The sequence below is a fragment of the Rhipicephalus sanguineus genome, chromosome 1, assembly GCF_013339695.2.
Source record: "Rhipicephalus sanguineus isolate Rsan-2018 chromosome 1, BIME_Rsan_1.4, whole genome shotgun sequence".
Classification (NCBI taxonomy): domain Eukaryota; kingdom Metazoa; phylum Arthropoda; class Arachnida; order Ixodida; family Ixodidae; genus Rhipicephalus; species Rhipicephalus sanguineus.
This window is the reverse complement of record NC_051176.1, coordinates 235,251,607-235,278,137: the sequence shown is the minus strand read 5'-3', so window position 1 is coordinate 235,278,137 and position 26,531 is coordinate 235,251,607. Positions and strand designations below refer to the sequence as shown.

Genomic DNA, 26,531 nt, shown 5'->3' with positions numbered 1-26,531 from the left:
ATATCGTGGTTTTGGCACGTAAAACCCCCGATATTATTATTGTCTGCTAGACATCAGTATTTCTACAGTATGTGGTAGAGCCTAGCTCGTCTTTTGTCTTTGATCGGCATAGATGCACTCCAGTGCATTACATAAAGGAACCGAAGAATAAAATAGAACCGAGTAACTTTCAGAAAAGCTTCTACCGAGTCACAACGACCTTTAAGGGGCCCCTAACCACCCCGCGTTCAAAGACGAGGGAGTGGTTTCCTCCTCGCCTTCGCTACCCTTCCTACAGGCGTTATCTCCTCCTCGAAACTTATTTCTTAAAAGCACGTGTACAATGTCAGCACTAAGCGTTGAGCTTATCGGGATTTCGCGCTTGTCGGCTACGCGCTGTTATCTCCGCTTGCGCGGTCGGAAACACATAAAATGATGTGAAATCAGTTGATCGCGCACGACAGTCATGCGAGACAAGGCAGAACGGGTGGGCGGCTGCATGGCAAAGCAGTGTAGGAGACAATTCACAACGATATTTCTCGTATATGGACCAATCGAGAGTAGGTACTGTAATGACGTCACGCGAATCCCTGTTCTTGCGTCACGAAGTGCGCCACAAAGACGAGAAACGCCAGGAGAAAATAACGCGCTCGTTTTTTTTTTTTTTTTCTTTTCAGAGGCTCGTAATGGGCCCTTTAAGATTATGTGAAATACTTTGAAAGTCGGGACAACTGCCAACATAGCATAGTGGTGCTGCGCTGCTAAGCTCAAGGACGCGGGTTCGATTCCCAGTCACGGCTACCGCATTTCGACAAGGTTAAATGAAAGAAGCGCCCGTATACTTAGAGATTTAGGTGCACGTTGAAGAACGCCAGATGGTCATTGAATGACAGAAGCTTTAAAGTATTTTTATGAAAGAAGCCTCAGTGTGGTTAGTGCAGTTAACTATCCCTTATCTGGACGAGCCAACCTCTTTATTGTTAGAATAAATATTTTTCCTTAGTCTGAGACCGCCATCTTGTGCTGTGTCTAGCTTCGCGTGAACGCGTAGTTAAAAGTGTTGCTTCCGTCTTTTTATTTTCACTGAGCCCGCGCCTTCGTTAACACTGTTTATCTGGCACCATATATATAAATACTCATTGGGCAGGAAATTTAATACAAAATATACACACGTTAAGCATTATGATTTCTTGATGTATTTCTCGCGCTTTTCCCAGTGCACTGATCAGACCACCGGTAATTTGCACAAATACTGCACGAAGTCTGATCTTTTAAAAAATACAAAAACAGGTCGCGATGAAGTTTGCTCACGTGATTATTCATAATGTACAGGTCACTCACAGGGCAAAAAAGTGGGTATACCTCCTGCCGTATGTATAGTTATCAGAGAGGGCGTGTTTAAGAATAAAAAGGAATATTCGTTTTTAGCAACATGGTATGGTAAAAATGACAAATAATCGTTTGTGCAGTAAGATTGAAAAATAGGATATGTGTATCCACGATTAAATTTCTGCGCTGTCACGCTTCTTGTACATTACTAGGTGCGGTGCACGCATACCGATCGCTCGTCTTCTTTGTTGCCTATAGCGCGAGAACTCGCACAACATTACGCGTTCGCATATTGACGCTGCTCGAGTATCTGTTTAGGTTCGATCGTACCTTGCACAAAACATGAACAAAAATAACGATCAGCGCCTCTTTTTCTTGCAGCAAGACTAGCCTTAGTAGGCGATTCGAGAGTGAACACCATACGTGACCGTTGCGTTGTTTTTGGTGTTTTGAAATTCTTATCTTATTGTCTTATAAGTCTAAAACTTAAGCACTAAAGTATGCGCGCGGCTGAATACAAACGCGTCTACTTGTATTTTGCTGCCCGCATTTGCCGCGGAGCCATTGCAGGAGCGCCGTTTTGCCTCCACTTCGGTTTGGAAGCTCCCGAGTCAGTGTTCAATGTTTACCTTCAGCAGGCGTTCTGCAAACGCGGCCTTCTTTGAAAGTGCCACGCCACGCGACCCTCGTCTGGCGACGAGGTGGCTGCGCCCTGGCCCTGTAGTGAAGAGACGACGACGACGACGCGCGCGAAACCCGCGTCTTCCCCTCCGCCTCCTCGCTGTTTGCCTTTCTCTGGCGGCTAACTGCTCGCCAAGCGCGGGCGTTATTTGCCTCGCCGAGCTCCCGAAGAGCACACTCCTCGCGCGCATTAGGGCCTTGGCCCCGGGGCAGCAGCGGACCGGCGCCCAGCGCATCCATCCGGCGGTGATCCTTTGAAACACGTAAGTGCCAGCGTCGACATCCTGTCTAGAAAAAAAAAAAAAAAAGAGTCCGAGAAACCCTTTTCGCCGCCCATCCGGCAAACCTGAAACGCGCGCACCGTGTGGCTTACCGCATAGATCGGCACCCATTGTGTCCCCGACCACATCACATGCCATAGATGTATATACGTCGACGCTATAGGCAGAATCAGCGCTGCCGGTAGCGTTGAAATAAAGAAGGACGCAGACGTTGGGCCCTGTCCTTAACCTCTCGCGCTCCGTGTCGTTGCTTAATTTTAACCCACTTGCCGTATACCATCGCGTGCCTTTTCATTGATAGCTTGAAGCGAAAATGCTTATTTACGGGTCAACAATTGCTGACAAATTAAAAACGGCACTTAATGTGCCGTTTGTAAGAGAGGCGATTTAAAAAAAAAAACTCCTGCGAAGCACGAAGCAATATTCCCCAACTGTTGTACAAAATCGAAAAGACGCAAGACATGACGACGGTACAAGAACTGCTACCGGACGCACGGTGAAAGAATGCACCGTTACGTTATAACTTAGCGATACACTGCAGCATCATCAATGCCATTCATTGGCGTTTTATTTGAGTGCAAATTATGGCGTATTGTTGAAAAGAAAAAAAGCACATAGCGTTGATTTTAGGTATATATGCACAACTTTGGGAACGTATTACATGCAACACACTAGTCTCGAATAATGAAGTAAAGTTGATAATTATACTATTTTTCGGTGACATTGCTCAACACTGATATACCCAGTATCACCAGCCAGGGTTTTTCATACTACGTCAAGGATAAGCACAAACATAACACAGTAACAAGTATCCATAGGAACGTCCGCATTTGAGATCGTATCATCCGAGTCATCCAGTAAACACTACAATATACACATGTACCACAGTGCTTCGCGCTTCTATGCCTTAATTACCAGCACTATTTTCGCATTCTCAAACATACTGTATACATCAATATATTCAACACAACCTTCATAACAACAATAACAAAAGGCATATCCACAGAATGTGCGCTTTCTTCCGCGACAAACGAGCGGACAAAGAAAATTACAAACCTGCTCACATATGCAGCTTTGCGGTGAGAAGGTTTGTCTGTCTCTTATTATAGCAGTGGCCTGAACGAACTAACATATAAACGCTAACAAAATTATACGGTTGAAGCGTCACTGGTTTAAGGACACGGAACCAGTTAACCCACGCCCATTCACGCTACACCTTTTGTCCGAAGCGCATAGTTTATTGTTAAGAATGGTGTAAAAAAGTCTATCCTCTACAGAAATTGTCATAGATAAAATAAAAAAATATCGCGTGACATTTATTAACGACGCACTGCTCTAGCAATAGAGAGCAAACGGGTCAATATTAAAAAAAAGTTGCAATAAGGAAAACCAACTTAAAAAGGCAGAAAGTGATGCAGAAAGAAGCCAGTGACTTAAGTTGCGTACGAACGAACCAAAGAGTCTGAAAATATTCACTCAACGCAGCAGAGCGAATACATAGGAATAATGGTTCACAAGGGCAGTACACTTCACGGCATTTGTTCACAACGGGCCCGAGCCCATAGCGATCAAATACAGCTCTGGATGACTTATAAGCAATAATGCAAATCAATGCAGCGTACTGGCAGCTTAGTTGCAGAATATGACGTAGACACAACAAGGAGATGCGAGTACCACTGCCATGGGTGACATTTTCGCTTACGCTCGCTCTTGGAAACTGGGAAATTACGGAGAGAGCAGATACAAGCATTTCAAGCAATGAAACATGAACACCGATGGGCAAAATAAAAGTGTTTATGTTCTCAAGATGAACAACTTCAAGTCATCTTGTAGGCAAAAACACAGTCGCTAACGTTAACACTGGTTGCACCATGTATTCATGTCCACTTTTAAATGTCTAAAATCCGCACATATTAATGCTTGGCCACTTTTCTTTGACAACCAGCGCCTCTTCGCGCTTTTTTCAGCGACTTAATTATTGTGTGCGTAAAGCTCAGAACCCGTATTAACAAAGTTCGTGGGGCGGAAGTGGTTTGTAAGTAAAAAAAAAAAAAGATGCCGATTATGACAACAACCATGCTATATTAGCTAAATCGGCTGTCCGATTCGGTCTGAAATATTTTCAACAAAAATTCTCTCAACGTTTATGCAACTGATTCCACGCAAATGCCGAATACGAATCGAAGAACTTCCTTCTTTGATTCATATTCAACCCAAGGTTTTGTATCCGAGTTCACATATCCATTGTTAATTTCGTGGTATAATTTTTAACTATAAATCACAGCTGACGGCAAAAGTTCCCAACAGCAGCACCTTGCGCAGTCCGTGGACGTTCGAGGCTCCCTTAAAAGTTTTATCGCGTATGATACGAAATGCGCATGATGCTCATTTTTGCATGTAACGGGCATAGAAGGTAGTGAGCGTGGTGGCATGTAAGTGCATGCCACAACGCTCCCATTACATTCCAAAGTCCTCCGCTCTCCCATCTGGGCTAGAAAACGTTCGCCCACACCACGCCTTGCGACACGCACTTCGATATTTTGAGCATTTAACCAAATTAAAGAAGGGACCCCAGCCTCCTACGCAAATCCACCACAGGTACGCCAAGCGAAGGCCCAGGCAACCAACCTCCTCCATGAAGTAACTCTCGATTATCAGGTGCGGCAGATAGCCTGCGTAGAAAGTACACACAAGCGACAGTACAAACAGCAACGAAGATAAGTCTCTTTCGAGCTTTTGATTGCTGTGCCTTGAGCTCGTAACTTGAATGAAGCGCGGCATACTCGTGTCTGGCGACGGCTGAGAAGACTTCTTTTTCTCCGACAGCACGTAGAACATGAGCAGCACGTAAACAACGGTGGTGACACCTACAGGTACCAGCACAGTGGCGATTCCGTTCACGACGCGCGTCGACCACGGGCCGCGCATCATGCAGTGACTAGTGAACCTGTTCGGTCGAAAGCATCCCCAGTACTCGACCGAGTGCGGAATAGTCAGCGCCCAGGAGACCAACCATGGCACGACGCTGAAGACGTGCCTCATCCACTTGCGGTGCGGGGAGCCGTAGTGCATAACGAGCATGTACTCGTCCACATTCAGACACACGAGACAGAATGCCATTGTCTGCACCGAGGATAGGTACAGGGATCCCGTTACCACACACTCGACGCGGCCGGGTGCTTTGCCGCTGAGCTGAAACGCCGGCGTCGCGAGCGAAGCGACGCAAAGAGTCATCGCCGCGATGCACGTGCTCGCGAGTAGCCGAGGAGACAAACAGTCGACCGGCATTGGCGACCGGAAGACCAGGGCTACAGCCATCACGGCACTGACTGCAGCACCCAATGACGCGACGCCCACGATCGCTGCTTGAAACGACAAGTCGAACCAGTAGCCGTGGCACACGTCGTATTCCAGCGGCGCGGGCGTGCCCCCGGGCGACGTCGATTCCGCAGTTGTCAAATTCATGATGCAGCAGCTACGGTGTTCGCCGGCTCTTCACTGAGAATGCAGGTAAAATGCAGCACAATGCGCCCGCTCAGCTCTCGGGCGACCACGCGCCACTCTCTTTAACGGAGGCATTTCCTTGCCCCGATCGCGGTTCGGGTGCGGTCCTGTGCCGAAGAAAGTCTTCGAAGCGCATTCGCGACTCGACGCAAGCAGCCGCCGCTAGCGCGGATGGAACTGACTGGGGACTGCGCCCTCGCCCGAACGTGCAGATGAGGGCGGCTGCGCGCGACGAGGAACTACCGCTGAATCAGAAGGGTCCATATCTTCTTCCGGCGCAGTTTTCTTGACTCAGAGTGCGGAGGGGATGTTGTGTCACCTGGTGCAAAAATGCTCGCGTTTCCACGTAGGCGGCACACGCGCTCGCTTCGAGAGATGGGCTCCGCTTTTTTTCGTAGTATACGGGTTCCGCGTCGTTCTAATATTATTTACGCGTCGCGGGAATGCCGTGACTCAACATCGCTCCGCGTGCGCGCTCCGTAGTGCGTGAAATGAGCGCTATCGGTTGACAGTTGAAAAATTCCTGCCGTCGCTATGCGAGGCATCCCGTTGCGCACCCGCACTTGTATTCCAGCTGCCGCGCGACCGTCGTATCAACTTCGCACGGTGCTCGAGCATTGAGAAGCTCGGCGATCGCTCTCGTACCGTGCGGATCGCCGATTAAAATTATTGCATTCCACGCGAAAGACCTTAATGAACGTGTCCTTTCAAACATAAATAAAACAGACCCCTAGGCGGGTACAATGTCTAATACGACACAATGATAGAAGATAGTTTCATTTTTAGTGTGTAGAAACATATGTGCCGTTTCCCTTTCCTTTGACACGGTGGAACGCCCACTGCGAATGAGACGGCGGAACGTTTCTCGTCGCAGGGCTTGACTAATCTACGCATCATAAGGCGACAGCTCATGAATAGAGAAATGAAACGCGCCTCTTTTCGATATGCATGTCTGATATACTGAAATTGCCTGCGCGACATGGCAGTCCGCGTTCAGTATATACACGGCCCTTGCCCTCGTGGAATTCGCCTCTACGTCACGTTTCATTTCGTTTTATGCGCTTTGGTGGTCACCATGGCTGCTTTGATTCATGACTCGCCCGTCTGCCGAGCAATCGAATCGAGCAAGTGGCGACACAGATTGAGCTCCATCATCTTCAAACGACTCAACGACGACAGTGAAGCGCGAATTCCCGGGCCATCCGAATGCTCCTTGACATCTTTCTCCAACTGAATCGCTTCGGCAAAAAAAGAAATAAGGGCAGGGTCACGGAGTTCACGGCCGACGACATAGACCAATTTTTCTCGAGTGACGTCCACACCGACAGTTTCTTTCCATCGCAAAAAGAAAGAAATACAGCACGATTAGATGTGCACCAACAACCCTTGTGAAATACAGGAAATAATAAAATCAATATAGGGGTACGTGCTTGTGGATAAACGAGAGAGTAGAAAAAAAATGGATATAATTAAGCAGCTGTATATGAATAAGAGAACTGCACCGCATGGGAAATTGCAAACTATAAGGTTGTATCCTCAAAAAAAAAAAAGTTTCAGGGTTCGCTCGCAGCAAATAGCTGCTATTCAAGGCCGAATACACTATTTTGTTTATTTATTTATCTAGTTAGTTAGTTAGTTAGTTAGTTAGTTAGTTAGTTAGTTAGTTAGTTAGTTAGTTAGTTAGTTAGTTAGTTAGTTAGTTAGTTAGTTAGTTAGTTAGTTAGTTAGTTAGTTAGTTAGTTAGTTAGTTAGTTAGTTAGTTAGTTAGTTAGTTAGTTAGTTAAGGTTCTCTTCCCTAGTACCCCGAACTGGTTATTGGAAAATTCCTCAATACTCCGAATTCGGTATTCAGGAATGAGGGTATCACAATCATTAATTTAAAAAACGAAACTTTTAATACAGCCTAAGTTCACAAGAAATATAGAAAGAGTAAGAAGAAATAAATCGAGGAAAAGTGGTCTGAATATATGGGTGGGCGTACATATAACGTTTGGATACGGAATAAAAAGCAAAAAGGTCTTCAGCAAAACCTTCAAGCGTGAAAAAATCTTTTGAAGAAATAACTGCATCGGGAACACGATTTCATGGATGGATGCGACATATATAGATATACACAATCCAAAATAATTGGAGCATCGAAATAGCCTTTCCTGATGAAACCAAATCTTAAAAAAAAAGAAAAAAAAAGTCGTCAGACGTCAAGTAGCATTTCTCTATTTCTATTCTAAAAGAAGCACTTGTTTGCGGTCTAGCAAGGCCATGTAATTTCTGAGATTAAATCCTATCAGTATTTATTTATTTATTTATTTATTTATTTATTTATTTATTTATTTATTTATTATTTATTTATTATGTCGAGAGCGTTAGCTGCCTCATCAAACGGGAAAATTGACCGTGGGCATCCCGCGGCGCCGACGTCAACACGAGTGATGCAAAAAATCATCACGTGATGACGTCATCAAATGAGCTCGTCGCTAGGCCAAAGGTGTGCCGATCACGGAGGCAGTGCAAGCCATGTGAGGTGCAAAAAGCTTGCAATCCCTCCGATCCTGGAGGCAGTGCAAAACCACGTTAGGCGCAGAAATTTTGTGGACGAGGGCAGGTGAGGATATTACATCGCCTGAGAAGCAAAAGAAGATTACTTTCGCCTTCGAGTCGTCTCATTCGAATGCGTAAGGCACCCTGTGAGCTTTTTATTTACTAACACCATGTAGATAGCGGTACTGAATCGCTCTAAACAAGATAGTGAGGGCTCCTTGTTTAAAAAAAGAGAACATTTATTGAAGACGTATTTGCGGTGTTGAGCGTATATAGGTTCCCGGGCAACGCTTTAAAGAGACGTTTGGCAATATACAGCTGTTTTATATAGCCACGCTTTTTGTTTAGAGTTGGCACTCCTTCTTCCATTCATTCTGCAACATATCTGGTGACAAAAGCGCGTCATATCGAGAGGACGTGATGTACGGACGAAGAGGTCTAGAGTACCTGTCTTTACTTCTTGAGAAAGTACTATGTATTCGATTAACTGAATAGTTACGCTGCACTGTACGGTACGGCATAAAGGCAAGAAAGGTCTGAACTGACTCAGTTATCGTTGCGCGCTTAATAGGTTCATAAATGAAACGAATAAATAAGGTATATCGAAGAAATAAGGCACGCACGCACGCGCGCACATACACACACACGCACGCACGCACGCACAAGGTTACAAGGAAATCTATGCGAATTTCTCATAAAGAAAAGCTTTTAAGTTGATGAAAAATTCGTCCTGGTTTGGGTTCGAACCAATGGCCAAAGCGTATCCCCATTCTCACCTTTTCTTCCATTTTCCGGGATTCCGCAGGACTTATTTACCATATTCTGAGTTCATGTGCTTCGAATTGTCGATTAATTCGCCCTCGCGCTGCTCAGTTCGTAATGCAACCGCCCCAAAACGGCTTTGGTCCCGTGTTCGAACCCCGTACCAGAAGGAGTTTTCGTCCGCTAAGAAGCTGCGAAACTCGTATGGCTTTCCTTGTAGCTTGGTGCTGCAAACGGGTGGATGGCAATTTTTCTCTTTCATAACCCTTACTTACTCCACCTCGACTGCGGGATTCCGCGGAACAGATTTGCCATAAAGTATACATACGCTGCTGTAATTGTTAAACATTACCCGATACTTCGCTTCAAGTATTTTGCAGTTTGCAATCTGCTAAGCTATTTTTTTTTTACTTTTTTCCCGCAGAATTTAAGGCAATCAACCAACAGGAGTATCTTGCAATGCAAAACTTGTTGACCGAGGTGGCATCTCTATGGCTGCTTTTATTAGGATTTTGCTGCGGAGGGAAGATCCCTACTATGCCAAGTAAGTCAATATAACGACCACATTTCTTGAAATATACGCAAGGTTAATTGGGCTTCATGGAGAGCTTGAAACATATAATCACGTGTCTTACAAAAAAAAAAAAGTAAGGTGGTCAATTGAGTTGCTCACACTTATATTATTGTGGCTTGTACAAACGCTTCTTAGAAGCACAAACGTAAAAAAAGATGAAGAACAAGAAACGCTGGCCTACAATGGACGCACAGTGAGAAGACAAGCAATGGAACCACCATTTTTAGTTCATTACAGTAGAAAGAAAGAAAGAAAGAAAGAAAGAAAGAAAGAAAGAAAGAAAGAAAGAAAGAAAGAAAGAAAGAAAGAAAGAAAGAAAGAAAGAAAGAAAGAAAGAAAGAAAGAAAGAAAGAAAGAAAGAAAGAAAGACGTGTTAACGAAGGACTTTCAAAGTGATATATTTGAGCACGGCTTCAGTCCTTCGTTGAAGGGGTTGTTTTGCACTGAACCTCTTAAACCATCTGATCAATGTAATGTACAGACGTTGAAATGATGATCGCGCACACAGAGCGTTCACCGCACTGTCACATGCGGTCGTAGCGCCAGTTTATGTGTTCTTCTGCGGACGCTGAGGATGGCAGCATGACCAAAGGCGAAGGAAAGTGAGGATGACGTCATAGGCGGTCTTTTTCCACATCAGTTTCGCCTTCAAAGAGCCTTCGAATGTGAAATATTTGAATGCGCAGCGCTTACAGGAGCCTGTGTAATGAAAATTCCTTGTAAGCTAGATGCACATTGAGGGCTGGCTCCAAACCACTGATTTGCTTTAGACACCTGAGATCACTAACGAATATCGTAATTCGTTTAACTACGTTAATTACGCACAAAACAGCCTATTATACTAGGTACAGCAATAACGTCGGTATTATTTAAACAGGTTAATTTTAAGATTTTGTTCCCCCTCAAAAAAAAAAAGAGGAGGGGGGGGGACGGGCTGTACGTACCCTAAGCATGGCGGGTATTTGATTCCAGTGTTTGAATCACGTGTAAAAGGCCTCTGGGGTTCCAATAAACAAATTCACTGGGTGATAATATACCGTTGCATTACTATTGTAAGCTTTTCATTTCAACGAAATTTTCTTATTTACCTCTGACAGTCAAGGGCCGTATGTTGAAGCGATCTGTTTCATTTTCCATTCTTACGCTCTGTCGCATGAACTTTGCACCGAGTGGCCGATCGCAACTATAACGAAGTTCTATGACGAAGTGCGAAAAGAATGAAAAAAAGGAAGTGGATCGTTACAAAATAGGCCCCCCAAATTCGCGGTAGCATTCTATGTCGGTAATTTTTTTATGCGCTGGTTGATTATGAAGGGCCCAAGGTTTACGGACACATGCTGCCGAAACACACTTTGGACACACGCTACAGACCAGTGATGAAAAGAATCGTCTTGTACCACAACTTCTTTCGCACCCGAGTTCATCCGCCAGCCAGCGATATGCTCGAAATGGTAGGCTACCCTTTATTTTGGCATTTTGATGTTTTTGATTTTACGAAAGCCTGTCGGTAGGCACCAAAAACGTTCTTCGTTGTATGTGTAGAAACCACTGAACTTTATCGTGTATAGTCGCAGATTAACTTGCCGATAAGTTGGAAAAACAATTGTGGTATGAAGAATAGTTTAGGCATCGTAAAAAATAATTTGATTTGCTCATGCTTCCAGTCTGCCTATTCTCACGGCCTCGAAGTGATTCCCATAGATGTGTTGTAAATTTTATAAAACTATTTACGCTCGCAGCTGTAGGTGATGCTCTAAGAAATATGTGTATTTGTCTACCGAGAAAAAAAAATCGTTAACAAGTATAATATTTTATGCGACGACTTTACGCGTCCCACAAACACGAAGATTAGATCAGCTCTGTAAGATCAAATGGAGTGGTCGCAACTATTTGTGCGAGAATCAACGATGGCGTATAACACGTTTAACGACAAGACATAGCATACGTTCGTTGCGGACGGTCACAAGCAGCTACTCCCGCAAAAGAAGTCACCAACGCTCCAAGATTAACGTCCATTGATTGCATACTGCACGCATGCGTCACCATGCAGAGCTCGCTTTCCCACTAAGAAATCGCTAATTGCGTTTAGAAACCGCCCTGAAGCCGAACGTAACATTGACATGTAAGGAATTAAAGGAAGCGCCTAGACCTTGTAGCGACATGACCATAACTGTCGAACCACTATACAGCCACGTTAATTTTGAAAGTGCTCACGTATAGCGCGAGAGCTTGCATGTCCTGCAAATATCGCTCCTGTACGTAGTCTGCTCTTATAAGCAGAATGCTTGCGCCCTTTGACGTTGACGTCATTCAGGAACGCTAGCACCTCTTACTGAAAATCCTACTTTGGAAACAAGGACGACCGCGTCGTCTAGGCTTCTTGCGTGACGTCTGAGCTCTATAGTCTCGCCGGAATCGGAGCCGTCCGACACTGCGGCCCGTACCTTATCAATGCGCCCAAATGCTTCAGGGCGCGCATAGCGCGCGCGAATACACGCCGTAACGTATGCCTCCGGCGTTTAGTTCGCCGAGTACACAAACGCCCCCCACCCCCCCCCCCCTTTTTTTTAAATGCGAAGCATTTCTTAGCGAACTTCTGCGACTTTGAGCGTATCTATCTATCTATCTATCTATCTATCTATCTATCTATCATCTATCTATCTATCTATCTATCTATCTATCTATCTATCTATCTATCTATCTATCTATCTATCTATCTATCTAGCCGCCTACGACTTTGTGCTCTCCTGGTCGTTTCGTTTATCGGATGTGTACCAAAATTGGTGTGTCATAACATGGCCTTATTACGAACATAAATGACAGGTCATATCATGAAAAACATGACACGCATGTCATGAACAGCATGATTTACATTCCACTGCCTTTGTGCTCCTTGGCCGTTCCGTTAATCGGATGTATACCAATATTGGTGTGTCATAACATGGCCTTATCACGAACATAAATGACAGGTCACATCATGAAAATCATGACACGCATGTCATGAACAGCATGATTTACATTCCACGGCCTTTGGGCTCTTGCGGCCGTTCCGTTAATTTCATATATACCAAAATTGGTACGGCGTGACAAGAGTTCATGACGAACATAATGACAGGTCCTAACATGCAAATCATGACGCGCATGTCATGTGCAGCATGATTTACATGACATGGTCTCGGGGCGCTCGCGGCCGTTTAGATGAAGGGATACATACGAAAACTGGTATGACGAGACATTTCTGTATGACGAACATAACTGACATGTGGTAACATGAAAATCATGATATGCATGTCATGTATGACACGATTTACATGCCACGCTCATGGCGCACTCGCGGCCGTTTCGCTAGATTGATATACACCAAAATTGGTATTGTGCGATGTGACTTTATGAAGAACATGAATAACAGGTGGTAGCACGAAAACCATGACATCCATGACATGTATGTCATGATTTACATGCCACGCTCATGGTGCATTTGCGTCCGTTTCGCTTGCGTGATATACACCAAAATTGGTGTTACGCGACACAACTGTATGACGAACGTAAGTGAGACGTGGTAACATGAAAATCATGACATGCAAGTCATGTATGACCTGATTTGCATGCCACGCTCATGATGTGCGAGCGGCAGTTTCAGTAGATTGATATACACCAAAATTGGTATTGCGCGATGTGACTGTATGAAGAATATGAATGACAGTTGGTAAGATGAAAACCATGACATGCATGTCATGTATGTCATTATTTACATGCCACGCTCATGGTGCATTCGCGTCCGTTTCGCTTGCGTGATATACACCGAAATTGGTGTTACGCGACACGACTGTATGACGAACGTAAGTGAGACGTGGTAACATGAAAATCATGACATGCACGACATGATTTACATGTCATGCTCATGACGCACTCGTGCCGTTTCGCTTGCTTGACACACCAAAATTGGTATTGCGCGACGCGACTGCATGACGAACGTAAATGAGAGGTGGTAACATAAAAATCATGACATGCAGGTTATGTATGTCATGATTTACATGCCGCGCTCATTGTGCATTCCCGACCGTTTCGCTAGCTTGGTATACACCAAAATTGGTATTGCGCAACGCCACTGTATGACGAACGTAAATGAAAGGTGGTAACATGATAATCATGACATGCATGAAATGTACGTCATGATTTACATGCCATGCTCATGGCGCACTCGTGGCCGTTTCGCTAGATTGATATGCACCAAAATTGGTATTGCGCGATGTGACTGTATGAAGAACATGAATAACAGGTGGTAACATGAAAACTATGACATGCATGCCATGTATGTCATGACTTACATGCCACGCTCATGGTGCATTCGCGGCCGTTTCGATAGCTTGATATACACCAAAACTGGTATTGCGCGATGTGACTGTATGATGAACATTAGTGACAGGTGGTAACATGAAAAACCATAATATTCATGTCATGTATGGCATGATTTACATGCTCTGCTCATGGTGCACTCGCGGCCATTTTGCTTCTTTGATATGCACCAAAATTGGTATTGCGCGATGTGACTGTATGACAAACATAAATGAGAGGTCTTAACATGCGAATCATGTTATGCATGTCATGTACGGTATGATTTACATGCCACTGTCATGGTGCACTTCCGGCCGTTTTGTTGACGTGATATATATCAAAATTGGTATGGCATGACACGAGTGCGTGATGAGCATAAACGACAGGTCATGCATTTATATACCAGAATATGCGTTTCATTGGCATGGTGTACACTAGATTGTGCATGCATGCGTGCATGGCAAACATGCGATATATGGTGGACTAGATGCCATGGCATGAATGATTTCATCTGGCTCAAAGACAAACAAGGCGATGTATGCAGCTCCTTGCTGGCCGCTTCGCATTATATCGATTCCCACAGTGCGTGGGATCTGCCGAATTTTTTTTTCTTTCTTTTTTTACAGCGGATCTGTAAAGCTTTTCCTTATGTCATGTGGCGACACAAGAAAACTATCGTCATCATGAACCGGCACGCGCTCTCTTCGTCCTCTTCTTCATCTTCTGCTTCGCTCCCAGAACACGTGCGCCGATTTTTCCGACGTGGCATGCAATAACTATGATGGGGGAGAGAACGAGCACAGAGAGAGAGAGAGAAAAAAAAGAGAAAGAGCTAGAAATAAGAGAAAGACAGAGTAAGAAATAAAAAGAGGGAAGTATAGAGAAATAAAGGGAAGAAAGGGAGAAAAAGATAGAAAGAGACAAAAAGAAAAATACACAAAAAAGTGAAAAGCATAGCCATGCATCGTATAGTATAGCGAGGGGTGGGTAAGGGAAGTGAGGTTAAGGAGGAGGAGGGTGAGAAGGAGGGCAATGCCACCAGCTCCGCTGCTTCCTCACTCTTCGCAGCGCTAGTACGTAGCTGCCCCAATGTTTTGTCCTTTTCAGACATGGCACAAAGGAGCTGCCAAGGATGCGCAGCGCTGGGCGGAAAATTGCCAGCTCCTTGTTCATGACAGCCCCTCTGGACGCTGGGTTGAAGGTAAGCCACTTTTTGTTGTTTGAATCATAAAATGTGGCAACGATGGTGTGTGTGTCTCGCTCGTCTGCTGAACCGCAGCTGAACCCACTTAATTACAACAAGCCCGCGATGCTCTCTACCAAAATGAGCTAAGGCGGCGACTAAACAATGCCTTGGATATTCTTGCGTGTGTGCTAGATGTGCAGCTGGAAGGTTCTCAGACGTGTTCACTAGGGTCACTCATGCCCCTGGTGGTGGACGGGCACATTTCAGTGATAGACGGCGTTTCGGCACGCTGCGAAACAGGCGCCACGTACAGCTCATTAGAACGCCTTGACGGAGCTAGTTGGTTCGTTCTACTAAGATATACTGCGCTCGATCTTTCCGTGTCTCTTCTCTTGTGGTGGTCTATTCCCCAATTTTACGCATTTAGCAATCAGTCATTTAGAGAATACGAACGATACGCATCGCACGCGTAAATACGAAAGATGTGGTTTCTACTTCCATACGCCAGCAATTAAGTTTTATTTTCTTCTAATTTTATTTCCTTTTCCTTAATATTTATGGCTTTCAATTAAAAGAACGGTTATTTTTCTTAAGGCATTCCTTGTCTTCGCTCCCCGGAGGCTTCATATCAGCAGATCAAGAAAAAATAAATTTAGTGCTTCTGTTTCTGGGGTTTCTTTTGGTTTATTTGTTTATTTATTTTTATTTTTTCCCCTCTTAGTGGCTCCTCTACAATCTGACTGACAAAGTGCCAGATAATGGTCATGAGACGCGCAACGAAGAAAAAAAAGATGCACTTTTAAAGTTCGTTATTCGCCGTTTTGCATGCGCATAAAATCTTCTCAACAAATTTGTATCACAAGGCAGTGCTCATTTCAGCGAATGCTTCAATATTTTCAATCGCTTATGAACTTGTTGTGAATTAATGAATACACTTTATTTAAAACTGGTCCGGCAGTTTCCTTCGGGCGAGGTGAGGGGGAAGAGGGGATTAACCCCTGTTGTGAAAATGTTTTTTTCAACATAAGCTGGAAGGAGGAAACCGAGCGGTGCAACTGCCTGCATATCTCGCAAGGCCAGATCTGCCCGCATCATCCTCCCCTTCCTGCTATGAACTTGTTGGTGCTCGATATTCGTTAACACAAAAATGGCAACTTAACGCGCAAATTGTTACGTATGCCAACGCAATACGTGTGCTACAGGCGTCACCTAATGTTGGAAACGTGCCACGCAGTAGTAAAAAATCGTACAAATGAATGTGCAATGGCCAGAAATTATTCCTACTTACCTGACACACTTTCTCTTCTTTCTCTTCGTGTATAATGAACTCCTTTTAACTAACGCAGCTGCACTGGACGTGTTCAACTGTCTCTTCGGACGTCGTAGTTGGAGGCGTCAGGTTAATAGTCGAATATGCTTGAGGTTCTTAGATGTGCGCTGAAGCACGTTTCAACGGAATTTTCGTAAGGGTCTCTTCAGAACGCGGCCGGGAATCGAACCCATGAACTCGTGCTGAGCAGCACAGCGCAACGGCTACAGAGCCACTGCAGCAAAAGTAAATGATTACGACTCCGAATTAAGTTGCCGAGTTTCCGTATGTATAGCTAAGGCTCTTTGTATGGTTTAGTCACGCTTATTTCCATGTGTCTGGCATACCTATTCCCTGTTAAGAAGTGAGAAAACTAAGTTTAATTAATGTACGTAAGATCTTGGCATCACTGGCAGTGTCGAATATTTCGTTTCGCTTGGTCAAGCGCAGGGGACAAACGCACGCACGAACATACATAAAGCATGGTTGAACCCCCCCCCCCCCCCCCGAAAAAAATTTCTGGCTACGCCCCTGGTCAAGCGACATATAAAACATAGGACATTGTCAGCGTATGGTGTGGCACAGTCCGCGCAAATTAGTTCGTCGATTTTGCTCAAAGTTAAAGAATATAGACAAATAAAAGAATAATAATAATAATAATAATATCTGGGGTTTAACGTCCCAAAACCACCATATGATTATGAGAGACGCCGTAGTGGAGGGCTCCGGAAATTTCGACCACCTGGGGTTCTTTAACGTGCACCTAAATCTAAGTACACGGGCCTCAAACATTTTCGCCTCCATCGAAAATGCAGCCGCCGCGGCCGGGATTCGATCCCGCGACCCTCGGGTCAGCAGTCGAGCGCCATAACCACTAGACCACCGTGGCGGGGCGAAATAAAAGAAGAAGAAGAAGTAGTAGAGAAGGAAAGGCAGGGAGGTTAACCAGTTTAGGAAAAACCGGTTTGTTACCCTACACATAGGAACAGGGTGGGGGAGATTTAAAGATGGAAAAAGAGAGAGAAAGATAGCACATGACACAGCACACACACAGACTCAGTCACAGTCGGTCACTCTTGCGTGGTACGTGATATTACTGTCACAGCCCCTTGTCCAAGTCCGTTTCTCTTAAAAACCTCAGCAGTACCTTCGTCGCCTTCAGCTGCGATGTCTTCTGTTGACGACATGCAAGAATAGTTTCAACAGACATTTGACTACTGTCAAGGTGCACTAGAACGGACGCCAGTGACTGTCTCTGAACATTATGTACCGGACAGACGCACAGGATGTGGTGAAGCGTCTCCTCGCAACGACAGGCATCGCAAAGAGCGTTGTCGGCCGTTACAAACGGGCCTCAAACATTTTCGCCTACATCGAAAATGCAGCCGCCGCGGCCGGGATTCGATCCCGCGACCTTCGGGTCAGCAGTCGAGCGCCATAACCACTATAGACCACCGTGGCGGGGCATGCTCTATTGAGTCCTCTCAGAAACTTGTCGAGCGGCAGTGGCGATTTCAATAGTCTCGCACAGCTAGCTGAGGGGTATTGAGCAGAGGTACGCACTACGACACAAACAAGCATTAAAAAAAGTTGAACGCGCTATACGTAACTGTCAAGCAATTCAAATATATCATGTTTGAAAGATAAATTTCAAGGAGGGACACTTGCAAGGGGTGTCCTCCCCAGCCTGAGCACAAGGGGGGTCAGGACCCCCCCCCCGTGATTTGCGTGCTGTCAAGGCTGAGAGTTCAGCGGCAACAAAACTCTCCCTACAGGCACATATAATATAAAATATGGTCTCCGCAGTCACATTTAGTGAAAATATTCACAGGGATTAAGCACCGTATAAAAAAGGCACAGCGGCAGACATGAGCGATAACTACTGGCGAGCTCGTGCAGGGAGCGTTTGTTTTATTTCCATTTTTCTCATTAACGACGCTAACGGGCTGACAAATTGCGCAGCAAGACAACTAATAAAGAACCCTCGTAGGACCTACCACAAAGCATTTTCTTTTTAGTGTTAAGGCATCAAATGTAAGAGTTTTTGGAATCATGCACATGCGGTTGCACATATGCAGTAATAAATGTTTCAGACATCTGTCCAATAACCTTCCCATTGTCATAACCGAAACAGATTATGGATCCTGCGGACAGAATATCTTCGTGTCGAATGTGAAAGTGCCATGGTTTTTCGCCATCAAGGTATGGTTCCTGGAACATCACAACTTCTCTTTTGGAGACACCGGGAATAACATTCCTTCCATGGTCGGCCACTACACCCAGGTGTGTGAAAACACATTTCAACTACGACTGTACCAGTCGAAGTAGCAGATAATTGTGATGTTTGATAGCCCACGCACGTCGAGTCTTGCATGATAAAATTAAGGCTTTAGTATAGTAGATTTCTTTATATGTCAACTCGTTTTTATATACAGTCGAACCCGACTATATCGAACTCGGCTAAATCAAATGATTCTTTATATCAAACTGTTTTTGGAACATGGCACTGCTTTAACGTCAATGCATAGGAAAACCTACGGATACATCGGACAAAAATAGCCGGAACGCTTGATATATCGAACATCGGGCAGCGCGAAACGCCCCGAAAAGTTGGCTTTCCCTCACAAATTTTGGCTTTTCCTCACTGAATTGCAACCTTTCCGCATGCCTTTGGGAGAGCGAACGGCGGCGCGCGGAGCGAGTAGAAAATTAGTCTTGTCATTGCTTTCCACTGTGATTCCTCGTCGTTGTGCCGCCCGCCCGTCGTGCGTGGTCACCGTTTGCTTCTCTGCTCGCTTTCTTAATGCGATGGATGCCGTAAAACGAAAGAATCTTGCTGTTCTCCGCAAATCTGAGGATAATCAACACAGTCGAACGTGGAAAAGACGCCTGACGTCGCCGCTGCGCACAGCATCCCAAGAAGTCCGCTGAGTATGAAATAACCCTTTGAGGGTCGAATTTTTTTCGCGAAATACAGTCCAAAACTGTGTAATTTTTTATTGCTGAAATAAATTCTTCAGACGATTCTATTTAAGAAAAAAATTGTCTAAAACTTTTTTTCGTGACCGTAAAGTGACAAAAAATCATTTTTGTTGTTACGTATACATGGTTTATTCGTAGTAAAATCAAGCAAAATCCTAAAAGAAAAACTTAATAGTTTTTTTATAAATAAAAATTATGCATTGTATTAAACATAGCCATACAAAAATAAGCGCACCAGAGTACTTTTCCGGTTAAAATGTTCGTGCTCTAACACTAAAAACTTTTCAGCGTGTGATAGTCTTTGAAGCATTGGCTCGCCGCGCACGCTTTTCAGGTGTCGCTCCTTGATCGTCATCGGAGTCTGAACTCGTCAAAAAATTCTCGTCTGACAAAATCCAATGAATCAGATTCTGATTCGGCACTTGGGGAATAGTCCGCATCGGAAGAATCGCTGCTCGACTCACCGGCAGCAGAGCAACCGGCGCGCGCTTCCATAGCGTAAGCACACTGCGTCAGTGAGCGCACGGAAGAAAAGTCTATGATTGTGCGCCCGTCCGGAAAGCAAAACAAGGGAAAAACCTACAGTAATCCTTCGTCCTATCGCCAACAAGACGTAGTTAGTTTTTCCGAGACCCCAAAACAGGAAACGCAATCACGGCGGCGTCGTTTGTGTAATTTAGCGCCGCGCGGAAACAGATGTAATCGCGCCCCGGGGAGCAATAAACGAGAGAGTAACAAGCGGCCACCCTTTGAGAGATTAGAAACCGAACAGCCATCAGATCAGCTTCGCGGGCGCAAGAAGCGAAAACCACGCGAAGGACGAAACCGAAACCAGCCGGACCGCGTGCGCGCATTCTGGTGCGCAACTTTGTGCAAGCCGCCGCGCCTCTTTGCAAAGCAAAAAAAAAAAGAGAGAAAAAGACGGAGAGACATAGGCGGATAAAAAAAAAAATTCACGTATTCCCGCTGCCACCAGCACATTCCAAGCAAGAGAAATGATCGAAGAAGGCGCGCGTTTGAAACCAACCGCGCCGCGGGCGCGCTCGGTTGCGCAAGCGATAGCCGACGCGCGTTTCAAGTTTCAAGTTTCAAGTTTCAAGTTTATTCATTATTATTGCATGTACAAAGATCGGGTTACATAATACATACAGAATCAGGAGGTCCCAAAGTACGAGACTGTCAGGGGGACCTCCTATAATTAGTGGCGTGCATAATAGGTAACAGCAGCAAAAAGAGCGAACAAATAAAAAATGCAATCAAAACAGAACAATATATACTAAAAAAAGAAGATATATTTAACATAGCAGCATTATACAAAGCTTAAATATACAAATCGCGCCGTTTTGCGAAGCATAAAAAAAGCAACAACGGAGCGTGGCAGCACATGCAAAGCAAGAGAAATGATCGAAAAATGTGCGAACTTTAAACCAGCTGCACCACGAACGCGCTCGGATGGGCAAGCGATAGCCGGCGCGCCGTTTTGGGAAGCAAAAAAAAAAAACACACACACACACACACACACACACAATAGAGAGACATCGGCGCATGAAAAAAATTCCACATATTCCGGAAGTGTGGCAGCACAGGCCAAGCAAGAGATGTACGGCGAAAACCCTCAAGGGTTTAACCCCTTGAGGGTTAACCCTCAACCCTCAAGGGCTGTTCTTAGTCGAAGCTTCCCCGTTCGTTGGCGTAGCGGTGATCCCGTGGCCTCACAGTGTGGCGAGAGTGAGGCTCGGTAGGAAGGGGAGGGCTGCGCCGTGCTGCGAGAGGCGAGGAGGAGGCCGGGGATGTCAAGGCTCGGAGGAGGGGTGAACTTTCGAGAAACGCGCCAAGATGGGGCGAGGGTGAGGCTCAGTGGAGTACACAAGAGTCTTAGTGTCACTGTCAGTGTTCAGGAGTTTGCGTTTTCAGAATGGCGAATATTTCTCGTTCTCCCGATGAAGAAGCCGCCCGACGTGAGCGTCAGCGAGAGCTGACGTGAGAACGGGCATGTGTTCGCCGAGCCAACCGCGATGTTCGCGCAAGAGAGGCCGAAGCTAAGCGCCAGCGAAGGGAAGACTTGAAAGACATAGAAGTACGATATAGCCTGATGAAGGACGGGCATAAGCTTCGCTGTTTCGACAGTGTTCGCGAAGTGGAGCTGGCTGGATTTTTAAAAACAAGGCCGACATTAGGGCCAAGGTAGACCAGACGCTTCCAGCGCCCAATGAGTGCGCACAGCTGCGCATGAAAATTTTGAGGCGCTATTTGCATAGATACAGCATTTTCTCGCATGTAACTCACCCCTGCATATAACCCCACATCCCCAACTACAAACAGCAGAAAAGTACAAAATTAAAAAGAAATCCCGCGTAATGCCGTGAAGGTGTCTTCCTTACATTTTTGTAAGCAGTGCCATGAAGCCAACTTGGGCACCGAAATTCGCACTTGAAGTACAATAATTTCATTAAAACTTGTTTATCGAATTATCCAATATATCGAACAAATCCGCTATTCTTTCTTCTTTTTGCGAGTTCGATATATGCGGGTTCGACTGTAGTACTGCTGAGGTATTCTGCCGAGTGCAATTTGGAACAATGCTTATACCTTGTGAAATCCAAACAAGGCAGAAAGAGCTTCGAAGGAAGACGGAAGCTTGAATAGATGAAAAATTCGTGAACACGGGGTGTCGTGGGGGAGCCAACGTTTCGACAAGTGGACTTGGCGAAACGTCGGCTTGTTCTTTGACAGGAAGACGCCACCAATAATCACATGCTGCCCCATCTCCACAGATGGTGTGGTACAGTTCACACAAAGTAGGATGCGGACTCCATTACTGCGGCCGAAACGTTGTGAAAAAACCGTTCTACAACTACGTGTGCAATTACTGCCCCATGTGAGTTGCATTCACCAGTGCTTTCTGTAGCTGTAAAGCGAGGCATTTCTTGATTTTGAGAATTCGTTATGGAACTGCTTTTCGTTATCCCTTCTGCTGCTCTTTCAGTGGCAACTATCCTGAACGCTTTGGAAAGCCGTACACGAAAGGTAAACCCTGCAGCAAGTGTCCCGGCCACTGCCGCTCCAAGAAATTGTGCAGTTGAGTACCTCATGCGCTCTTTGCTAGCGGTTCCCAGTTGTGCTATAATAGGCCGTTGATTACGCAGACTAATTGAGTAGCTGTAGATTGAGCACATTAATAGACATAATAACTACACACTTATCACTTTCGCTCGGTAAAACACAAACGCTTACAAGCTTGCGGGGCGTGTAGTGTAGTAATGTGTGCACGTGTATACAGGGTTTTCTTTCTTTAGACAATACAGATTCATTTATAAAAATGATATGACGGTAAGGCAAGTATCTGTTATCTTCGCACACGAACTCTGCGTCTAGGTGAAAATACCTCGCCGCTGTTAAAGTTATTAAAAAACAGAAACTTCTTAATTAACTTATTATTACCAACTTGAGGGCAGTCGTTTATATAATAAAGTTGTAGGACGTCATAATTTATTGCATACCAATTTTTTAATAAATAAAAACAAGCGCGCGTAATTTGAGATATTTAATATCGATTCGAGGCCCCGATATCAAAACCTGGTGCTCGAATGCCGACCCGCAGGTCGCGGGATCGAATCCCGGCCGCGGCGGCCGCATTTTCGATGGAGGCGAAAATTCTTGAGGCCCGCGTACTTAGATTTAGGTGCAGGTTAAAGAACCCCAGGTGGTCGAAATTTCCGGAGCCCTCCACTACGGCGTATCTCATAATCATATCGTAGTTTTGGGACGTTAAACCCCAAGAATTATTATTATTATTATTATTATTATTATTATTATTATTATTATTATTATTATTATTATTATTATTATTATTATTATTATTATCTATAAAGAAACCGAGCATGCCCGGACGCGCACAAAAAGGCGGTAGCTCTTACGTCAGACCGCAACTTCTGACGAAGTAGTGACGAAATTTGAATGAAGCAGCGTCGCAGCAGAATCTCGTCAGGAAAGCGGCAGATCGATAATCTGAAATACCCGAGCGGACCTCATAATTTTTGTGTTTAGTGTGTAGTGCTTATCTATTTCTTTCTTGAACTATAAAAGGGCGTAAGGCGTTCTTTCGCCTATGGCAATGTCTGGAAGCAGAAGTGTCGCAGTGGCTGCCCTCGAGTTTTATGCTGAATAGTGCGTGAAAAGGTGAAATTTGCGTTTTTTTTTTGTTTTGAGCACAGCGCGAAAGAAACAGATGAGCGCCAAACACACAAAGGTAAGGCGATCCACTCCGCTGGTGCAAGTGAGATGACATGCCGCTTTCCACGACAAGATACCACCACGACGCACTTTCGTTCAAATTAAATTTGTCACTTTTTCGTCACAGGAACCTCCTGTCTGACGTGACACAGCGGCCGATTTGCTGCGCCACCAGCGCGCACGGTTTCGATCGCATCACGCCGGAATGGAATACACATGAAACGCTGTGAAGGAAGCATTTTGTTCGTACGGGGAACGTTAGGGTGCGCAAGCGTGCATGTCACATGGAATTTTTGTTTTTTTTATTTAAGCGAAAAACGCTAATGCTTAATAGATAGAAAGTTAGAAACTATCTATAGTCGTACGTTTTGCGAACTGATCTACAACTTTCTCACCGGAATTTCGTGCCCAGCTTCGTTGCTTCAAATGTTGGCGAAATAATCTTGCGTATAGTTAAGCAATTAACCAGAACACAACAAAGTAGTTTTACTTACTCCATGCAGTAGTAGTCAGCAGCATACCTTTGGTCGCGTCGTCATAGAGTGCGTTGGCATATTTTTAAACTCTGGCTAAAGCTAGCTGGGACACGCTGTATATAGACTGATGCGAACTACATGGTATACAACTGCAACAACATCCGCTGGCTAACTGTAGCTGTGTATCTCTTCATTCTGTCTCTCTTTTTCTTTTCGTACCTCAGCAAACGCCTGCGAACACGCCGACTTTTGGGTGAACTGCCATGAAATCTCCAAGCATTGGCACAAGTGGCTGTGCGGTGACCCTACCAAAGAGCAGTACAAGGCCTGCAAGGCGACGTGTTCTTGCAAGGAGCGCATCAAGTGACCAGCATGGCACGGACTGCTGGCAGCTTCGAGACGCTTCCTGACGCTCGGAAGTCGGCACCTTTTGGCTAAAGTCCAAAAACACAAGTGACAATGCGACGGAGCCCCGCAGTCGCACGTGCGTGCTGTACTCCAGTAACAGGCAGCCTTTTGAGCCATGCGCGCGAATCGACGTGCACGCCTTCGACGCAGCGTGCGTATCCGGTATAAGCGCGCGATTACGTGCGACATAATTCTTTTCTGGGAAATCTTTGGAGCGCGATGCTCGTAACGAGAAGGAAGCAAATCAGTATTTCTAGTCACACTGCGAGAGGTAGCGTTTTGAGTAAGCAATGGCATCTAAGTATACATGTAGCGCACGCCGTAACAGATTAAGGTTTCAAATACTCAGATCGACATCCTTGGTGGCAACATAATAAAGCGTCATTCCACGCAGCAAGCCATACCACTCATTGTATTTGAATTATTCACCGACTATCTCATATGCTAACACATATGCAGTTCCCTGCAACGGCGCGAATACTACTCGGCCTTCTGCCTGACAGCAAAAGCGAGACGAATGAGCGTCTCGTGACGACGACGTACAGCACGCCCACTGAATTCCAGCGTCCCTCCTCTCGCCCTTTTGTTTATTACTCTCAATTACGCGAAATTCACTTACACTTTTCTCTCAAGCTATACCGCATTACATACCCTGAATTCATGCTGCGATATTTCCTTTCGGTGGCTCAGATATACCCGTCGATCAGATTATTGGGGTCATTATACCGCGAAGGGTTATATTTAGCTGAAAGGGAACAATTAACCGCGCCCTATCAGAGACAGGAGGCAGTCGACGGCCGGTTCGGACGTGCACCGAAGCATCGATTCTTGAAGAGAGCGCTTGCATACTCCGGCTTGATCAGGAATGCGGGCACCGCGCGCGGTCGGGCCATTTATTGCTCGGCTTGAGATTGAGTCGCAAAGCACTTCAGCTTTGCCTCAGCCACTGCGCACAGCCAACGCAGGTGGGTCATTAAGGCAAATTTTGTTCGCAACGCTTCACGCAGTCACCGAGAGAGTGCAGCGCGTTGTACAGACACGGGAACTACACTGTATGAACCAGGATGGTAGGGTACGAAGGTGCCCTCCGCGCAAGAGAGTGTGCTCTGCGTGCGTGTGTTCCGGCAGTGGAACCTGTTCGCGTTCGACTGCCGGGCGGACTGGGTTAGTGTTGCTCTTCGGGGGAGGCCGCACGCGATAATTACCCCTCTTCGAAACAGCCGCGCAGGCTGCGGACCACCCACGATTCGCACCCGAGTACGCCCAGATTCCCTCAGATGGCGCCACCCGCGTGCGGTCTGAGCAGCACGAAATCTACGTTTGTGTGTGTGTGTTTTTTTTTACTTAACCTGCTGCCCTCACCTTCCTTTCCTTCCCCCAACACTTAGCCTCATGCAGCCCTGTGTGTGCACCAGAGCGCATCCGCAAACACGATAATTACGACGTCTTCCATGTTTATCTTTACATTCTTTGGGTCTTGTGTTTAAGAAAATCAACGTCCGAAGCAAAGCATATTGTTCTTACTCTTCACTTTCAGTTCGCTCTGCTGTTTATTCGTTAAACTTTATAAAATACCGTTTTGTTTTTGCATGCAGGACGTAATATTCTACCACCGTAATGACTACAATTAAGCTGTCCAATTATCTCGTTAGTCTTACTTTTTGTTCTTTTTTTCGCGTTTTCGTTCACGGTTTGAGAAATAAGCGGCTTCTTTTTCGTTGCGACATTGTTTTGTGCCGGATAATTGCAACGTTTCGGACCGGTCACTTACGGAGTAGGAAACAATTTGGAAACGGCAGTTCGAGTATTACAGATGCCGTCATAATGAAAGTGCCTGCATGTGCATTGCATTGCGTGGGGGGGAAGGGGGGGGGGGGAATGCTGTCTGCCTTAGCAAATGAGCGAGCGATAGTCAGGAAGCCAATAATGAACACGATCCGGCATCAGGAAGAGC

The 26,531-nt window shown here is 45.4% G+C and overlaps 1 protein-coding gene across 1 annotated transcript; it reads left to right on the top strand.

The window, feature by feature from the left end:
- The first annotated feature begins 2,122 nt into the window (after positions 1-2,122).
- On the top strand, positions 2,123-24,987 carry LOC119374970 (cysteine-rich secretory protein 2). The gene is made up of 8 exons (XM_037645170.2): positions 2,123-2,252; positions 9,499-9,618; positions 10,963-11,099; positions 15,091-15,184; positions 18,613-18,761; positions 22,235-22,338; positions 22,447-22,538; positions 24,394-24,987. The coding sequence occupies exons 2-8, from the start codon at positions 9,534-9,536 to the stop codon at positions 24,534-24,536; spliced, it is 804 nt and encodes a 267-aa protein (XP_037501098.1). The 5' UTR covers positions 2,123-2,252; positions 9,499-9,533; the 3' UTR covers positions 24,537-24,987.
- The last annotated feature ends 1,544 nt before the right edge of the window (positions 24,988-26,531 follow it).

Coding starts and splice junctions, on each gene's coding strand:
- LOC119374970 (XM_037645170.2), top strand. CDS start 9,534: ATGCAAAACTTGTTGACCGAGGTGGCATCTCTATGGCTGCTTTTATTA. Junction 11,100..15,090: donor CCAGCGATATGCTCGAAATG/GTAGGCTACCCT, acceptor TGTCCTTTTCAG/ACATGGCACAAAGGAGCTGC. Junction 18,762..22,234: donor TGGTCGGCCACTACACCCAG/GTGTGTGAAAAC, acceptor CCATCTCCACAG/ATGGTGTGGTACAGTTCACA.